Raw genomic sequence first — 7,500 nt, forward strand, 5'->3', positions numbered from 1 at the left:
AGGCTAATAAGCAGCAGAGGAATTGAAGCATAAATTTAGCACAGTTAAATTAAAGTCAGAATTTTTGTTGTGATTGACATGCACCCTCTAGTGTTATTGATCCTTAAACACTATGCAAAATGCAATTCCTTACTTACTGTTGTTCTTATAATATATCTCATTTTGATACTACCACTTCCTGTGACTAACTCACTTTAACAATAACAAGGATTCATTATTATCATTAATTCTCAAAAAAAGGAAACATTTACTTTCATGACTTTCATATATGATAAGCGTTCGGCAAATGATTTTTTTTTTAAGAAAATAGTATTGTATGTTAAACTTCTTAAGAATGTTCATTCTTAGAGAGCAAATCTTTTATCACAGCACATAAGACTATAAATGATATATTATTGTATTAGTCTATTTTTTATATATTTTTCAATAAAAGAAAAATAGATATCTTTAATAAACAGTAGAAATAATTTTAGGAAGAAAGCAATATATGATTTAATGTCTTTTTTTGTAATTAATATTATTGTGTATTACGCAACTGTCATTCATCGAAACGATTTTGCTGAACTCCAGAAAAAAAAATTGTATTTTGTTTAATGTATGTTGTCAATATATGGAATTAGGGAGTATAGAAAAACAAATGTAAATAGTGCACTTCAGAACCTCAAGTATATTTCTGTGCTGATGGATTCAACACAATTTTTCTCTCATTTAAATATTTTCCTTGTGCTATAAGTTAATAATTTGTATTTATGCTGTTAACACTGCACACCTCATACTTTCCTATTATTAACTTTAGATGTTAACACTACTCATATGTTAATATTATGTAACAGTATGTACATATGATAACATATTAGAAAGATAAAATTGAATGTATTTTCAAGTTATTGTCCATATTCTGATCATCTGTAAAACACCACACCCTCGGTTGTTTTTCATTATTTAGATCAATAATAACCATATCAATATGGGAACTCCAGTTCAATTATTGCTTAACATCATTAATGAACAGTGATATTTACCTGATTTTTATGTAGGTTGCATTATAGAGTTCAAAATATTTAGCCTGCTGGGATCAGCAATTTCAACCAAGATGTGGTGTTTTACTCAGCCAAGAAGTGCATGACCCTTTACTTGACCTTGCTCTTCCACTTGTCCTCTTCCTATGTAGCTCACAGTCCATGGGGGAAGAAGAGGAGGGAATCCCCATGCGTCCTCTTAGGATAATGAACGGGGATCCTGAGAGAAGAGCAAATCTAGTAATAAAGGAGTAAGTATTGCTGCTTTTCTTGGAACACTGGGAGTGTAGTGGCTGTGTCCCATTGCTTACTGCAGCCTAACCAGGTGAACTCAACCTCCTCCATTTTGTCTGCAGTTAAGCAGGACCTGCTACTAGGAGGACCATGATTTGTCATTATCCTGTGAAGATGACTTCACATGTGATAGCATGACAATCTTTTTTTCATCTGTTTTTTCCAAATCTTATTCTTTCCTTTTTCTGGTGATATTAGCAGATATTCCCTTTCAAAGGCTGTGCTATGCATGTCATATACTGGTATCAGTCAGAGTGATGGTAATCTTAGTTTTAGATTCCTTAAAACTGATGCCACACCCATAAGGTAGTATTGGTATAACTTCCCCATTCAAAAGCCAGCACCGCCATTTATATTTATGCATGACTTAAACATTAAACTCTGTCACTGAAGTGGTTTATTGTCCAGCTGAGCAAAGGGTTTATTGTTACTGCTTTTATCCAGGGATAGTAATTAGGATGTAGATAAATAAGTCCCATAATGAAATGGTGTTTTAGTAAAATGATTTGTAAAATATTTTTTGAAACATTAACTTAAATCAATGAGTATTACAACAATTTTTAAAAAGTATTAATGCTTCATAGAGCTTCTGTTTGCATATACTGAGTGATATAGGATCTTACTTATTTTAACTAATTTAAACAAAGCAGGTAATGGTGTTCATATTATGTATGGATCTCTTAGCCAAAATAGAGATATGATGGAAACACTGCAAGAAATGTCAATAGTATAATCCCTAAAAAAATCTCTCTCTCAGTTAAACTTACTGAAAATATCAAATACATGTAATTGAACTATACATAAAAGTACAGAAGGTTAGAATAGGTCTATAGCTATAAAGTCTCTCTTCCTTAATGCATTATGCGTGCCAGTGTAAATTTTAGCATAATGTGTGCATGTCTACCAAATATCTTAAGTTTGCATTTACTTTGCTTCTAATATCTCTTTGGTAATTTTCAGCAAGCAAATGCAGTATTTGACGCCCGACTATCATGGTAAGATGAGCATTGAAAGTTGCAGCATGGCGTGGTGGCGGCTACCTGAGAACCTGCCAGGATAATTTGTAACCTAGAAGGAACAGCAACAACTTAGTCCAGTGAGCCAGAGCTCTGCATATCACTGTGAGAGCCAGTAATTGTCCTGTCTGTGAGGAGAGAAAGAGATAGAGGTCCATTAGAACCATGCTCTTCTCATAGCGAGACAACACCATTATCATTTCTCGTAGGAAGTCTAGGGGCACTGCACTATAATATTTCTAGGGATGCACTCAGACTAGCCTAGGAGCAGTACACTTCACATATTTCTTTTACATTCCAGAGGTCATGGAGAAATTCCCAGAGCAACATGCTGTTATGTAGGGATGTCATTTGCTAGTTGATAGAATTCACCGAGTTTCAAAGGACAATAGATAATCATTTCTGCAATGAACTACGTGGAATATGTGCTGTAAATATCTGCATTCAGCACTTGCTAATTCACAAAGTAGAGTTGGTGATGGGTGGCAATAATGTAAAAAAAAAATTAATAATCCTCATGTTAAGAAATGGGTATAATGCTTCAAGCAAACTTGAGATATTATGAAAATAAAATTTGGCTGACATAAATGGCGGAATTGAAGTTTGACTGGTATTGCTAGTCTACGATGGGCAAATTCAGCAATTAATTACTTATTCCATGGTAAATTGACTTGTGCAATTTTTGGCCAACTTCAATTATGGGCCATTGCAAGCCTGAGGTTAATGCAATGAACATGTATTTCTTTGTTTATGTTGAAGCTAACCATACCTAAAGCTTTGTACAGCAAAATCTTTTACTCTCCAAAAATAATTTTATTAGTAATTTGACGAGATTGTTGTGTGTATGTATATGTATATTTGTGTGTGTGTGTGTGTGTGTGTGTGTGTGTGTGTGTGTGTGTGTGTGTGTGTGTGTGTGTGTGTGTGTGTGTGTGTGTGTGTGTGTGTGTGTGTGTGTGTGTGATTGTGTATGTGTGTGTGTGTGTGTGTGTGTGTGTGTGTGTGTATATTTATATATATATATATATATATATATATATATATATATATATATATATATATATATATATATATATATATATATACATATATATATATATATATATATATATATATATACATATATATATATATATATATATAGATATATATATATATATATATATATATATATATATATATATATATATATATAAAAAAATACGCTTACCATGCACACACACACGCATATATATATATATATATATACATATATCCATATACATATATAATGCAGTTGTAAAGCAATATGAACATAAACAAAAATTATATTTAGTAGAGTTTAAATCAGACATGCCTTGAAATGTAAAGACCAGTTCTTCAATCAGATTGCATATTGATATGAAGAGAAACTAAGAATATAATATGATATAATGTGTTGTTTGTATAAAAAGCAAGTGCAAGATAAGGTAGCAAGGTTGACATGCTTAACTTTTTAAGCTGTAAACAAAACAACAAAGAGAAAAACAGGAAAACATACAAATACGCCAAAGACCTTTCACTATATTGCTTTCTAAGGAAGCAATTTAGCAAAAAAGGCCTTCAGCCTGTTTTTCCCTTTGTTGTTTTGTTTACAACTCGTTTAGCATGAATCCATAAGGAAGACGATAATGTCATAATAGAAGAGGAGAGAAATTAGAGGATAGGGCAATGGGACGGTGTTATGAGGATAATGTCTGAATATCTGCTCATTTTCTCTGAACATGTTTTATCTCGGCAAAGTTCAAGTTCTGTTTTCGAATAAGTATTTCAGTTTATTTAAAATTCCCATATCCATTATGTTAACTTTTATGCATTATGATACCATGTTAATGTTGTAGGTTATTACCCATGATTCTTACTCATACAGAGACAATGTCATGTAAGAAAATACAAAAACAAAAAAAAATCCTCAAATTTCAACCCTTTTTAAGAGTGTTGAAATTTTTTTCAACTTTTGCCCAGTCAGTTCTAGTTTTCTCAGATACTTCTTACTCAATTATGGCTACCCATGAACTGAGGCCAGGCAACTTTTGGCCTCATTAGTTACCAACATGCATAAATCACACACCATTGATCCTTGTAGTATAGAGAATATTCACCAGAAGATGCCTTTATTCATAGTCATGTCATAATTGTAAATGTGAGGGTTTTACAATGAAGCAAAAGAAATCAAGTAGCTTAACTTCTATGAATGAACAAAGCTTATCAGTTGCAAAACTCACTATCAAGTGTTATTGATTTATCATGACATATTAATGCAATATTCTAGGTCTTACCTTGCCATCTGTTGTCTGCTAACCATCAATTTAGGATTATTTGTAGAAGAGGATGTAAGCCATTGTAAATATGTATGTTTAGGACTTCATTTCTTCAGTGCAACCCCTGCAGTATCCATAGACTTGAATGCAGTTTTATTTCTGGCCCAGTGTTGCCTTTCCTTCTTGGTTGTGGATGATAACACCAGCTTGTGTGCCAACTAACACCACCGTCTTTTCCCCTGCCTCGTCTGGGCTGATGATGAATACTTGCTCACACGGCTGCTGTCACTTACTGGGGCGTTCCTGGGTTACTTGGTTGTATGCCTGCTTGTTTACCACCAATTTGTCCGGCCGTAGCATGGGAGTGTATGTAACCCCCCCATGTTGCTGCCTGTATGTTTTTCCTGCTGATTGTTGACTAATGGAGACTCACTGTGTGTAGCCTGAGCGATGAGGAGTTGAATGAAGGGCCGCGGGCCCCAACGCCACCCCCACGCCGTACCTCCACCCACTCCTGGGGCCTGGGATGCATCGGCCGGCAGGACGCCCACTCTCGTAGCTTCAGCAACATCGCAGATGGGCTGCGGCTAGCCCATGCTCAAGCCCTGGCTGTGGCTGGCATCGTGCATCAGTCTTCTACTGGTTCAGCACCATTCAGACGAGGTCTGCGAGCCTCGTTCCACGGCCGAGGTACCCCGCGCACCCTGTACTACAGGGGGCATCATCTGTCTTGCCCCACCACCCCTGCCACTGCCCGCAGGGGGCACCACCCCAGACCTCCCTGTGGTGGTCTCCTGGCTCTCCCTGCTCCCCCTAGCCAGGTGGCACAATCCTGTACAGGGCGCGAAGACCCCTCCGGGCAGCTGCTGTCAGTGCGGGCACTGCTGCAGCACATGGCGTCTCTACGCCCCTGTGTTACCCTTCCTTATGTATCCACCAGAGTCCTTCCCCGCACCCCTCCACGCAGACCCCATGTTCCTCTTCATCGATCCCTTGAAAATTTCAATACCTCCAGCTCTGAGTCAGACTCAGAGCTGGACACTCCTCACACCCTTGCCTCTTTGCACCTCGAGGATCATTCTGAGGTTTCCTCAAGTGTGTCTGAGGTAGTAGCCTCTACTCAGAGTCTCCCTGGGTCCTCTCACCACCACCTGTCTTCCCATCACTCCCAAAATTACCACACCCACCACCACCAGAAGCAGACACATCGTCACCTGCCACAAATACCGCACCCGCACAAAAGCCATAACCACTGTTGTCAAAATCAGCAGTTCTATAATTATCATCGCCTCTTGTCTGAAGATTCAGATCATAACCACCATCACCATCATCATCAGCTACCACAGCCACCACACCATCACCAACCCTCACAGAGTCCACCACAATCCCCTTGCAACCTAAGCCAAAACCACAATCCAGACCTCCGCCTCCACCATCTCCACTATGTTCTTCCATCATCAGTGTCAACTCTTAAGCTGTCTTCGCCTTCTGCTGGTGTATTTGCTGGTGCCTTAGACTGGGACGTGTGCTGTGGTTCTGTGGGGGTGTCCGGACTCCCCCAACCCCGTAATGGCTGTGCCCCCTCCACTCCCCTCCTGTCTCTCTCTCTTAGGTAACTCTCTTCTCTGTCACTATCCTCGGGGTACTTGTGCCTTTGTCGTAACTCCATAAGGGTTTCCAGATACTGGAGGTCGTCCCCCAGTATAGGTACTGCTGTGGGTTTTCCCTAATATTGAGATTGTATGGTGCTCCTCATTACGATCACAGCAGGGTATCTCCTTACTACCAGTACTGTTTTTGTGTGTAGCTAACATCTGTAAAACAAACATTGTATAGGTTTGGACAGAAACACAAGGCACAAGTTCACACCACCTAACTGCATGCTCAGTAGACACAAGAAGTTCACTGCAAACATTTGTTTTTTCCTCTCCACAAATTTTTTCCTTTTTACTCTGAGATGGATTTTTCCGCACCTTTCAAGATTTAAGATACTCATGATTGCAGTGCAACTACTGCTAAAATAATTTTCTGAGAAGGAAACAAGGATTCACTTCCATCTCCTTCCCAATCATACTGATAAGGATCTTCCAGCTGCTCTGCTGTGGTCTGTCATCTACCAGTTTCACCCATTGTTGTTGGCTTGGTTTTTGTGCTTTTACTGTCACCAAATCTCTTCACTATCATTAGGTTGAAGTCTCATATATTGTATATAAGAATAGGTAAAGAAACGGTAAAGAGAAGTCAGCTTCTTAATATCAGTAATACAGTATTCATGAGTACATGAAATCAAACACATATTGATCATTTCAGTAAGCCTAGGTAATTCTGAGCTGATAAGTGCACCACTTCAGTAAATAGATCAGTTGTTATATAATAAAAATGAAGGAGCATCAGTTATGAAATAGCTATAGAGTACAAATTGTGGAAAACTAAGAACGATTTGAATGGTCAAAACTGATGACTCCTAAAGTAAATAACACAGTAGTGAAAGGTAAATGTACTTAATTAAGAATATTAAAAACAGTTCCTTAAAAGTACATACAGCACCCCTTTTACTAACCAAGAATAATATTTCCACTGTTGTTTACCCAGAGTAAACATAATATATCCAATAACTGTTTTCTTTTTCTCACCAGCGACCTCTCACAGTGAGAGTAATGGGAGCCTCCCAGGTGACCGCCACTCCCAGAGTGTCCCAAGCAGTCCCAGAAGTGTCTCCAGGCCTTATTCTGAGGTTGTAGGCTCTGCTGAAAGTCTGGTTGGGAGGGTAAGCATTTTTATATATAGAATTTTTTTTTCTTTCTTTCTTTTTCTTATGTCTGAAGGTCCTCATACAGTAAGTCTATTTTTTTTGGTCGCAGTTCAGGTAATAATTTCTATCTCTCCTTTTTT

General features: G+C 37.9%; 1 protein-coding gene across 1 annotated transcript in view; it reads left to right on the forward strand.

Annotated features, from left to right (window-relative positions):
• LOC122245867 (muscle calcium channel subunit alpha-1) overlaps nucleotides 1–7,500 on the forward strand; it is a 349,394-nt gene that overhangs the window by 337,341 nt on the left and 4,553 nt on the right. Inside the window, 3 exon segments of the mRNA XM_086531207.1 lie at nucleotides 1,172–1,270; nucleotides 2,274–2,308; nucleotides 7,245–7,375. Coding sequence (XP_086387333.1) covers nucleotides 1,172–1,270; nucleotides 2,274–2,308; nucleotides 7,245–7,375 — 265 coding nt within the window.

The sequence above is a fragment of the Penaeus japonicus genome, unplaced genomic scaffold, assembly GCF_977035675.1.
Source record: "Penaeus japonicus unplaced genomic scaffold, GWHDUDI00000001_assembly GWHDUDI00000035, whole genome shotgun sequence".
In the NCBI taxonomy this organism is placed as follows: Eukaryota; Metazoa; Arthropoda; class Malacostraca; order Decapoda; family Penaeidae; genus Penaeus; species Penaeus japonicus.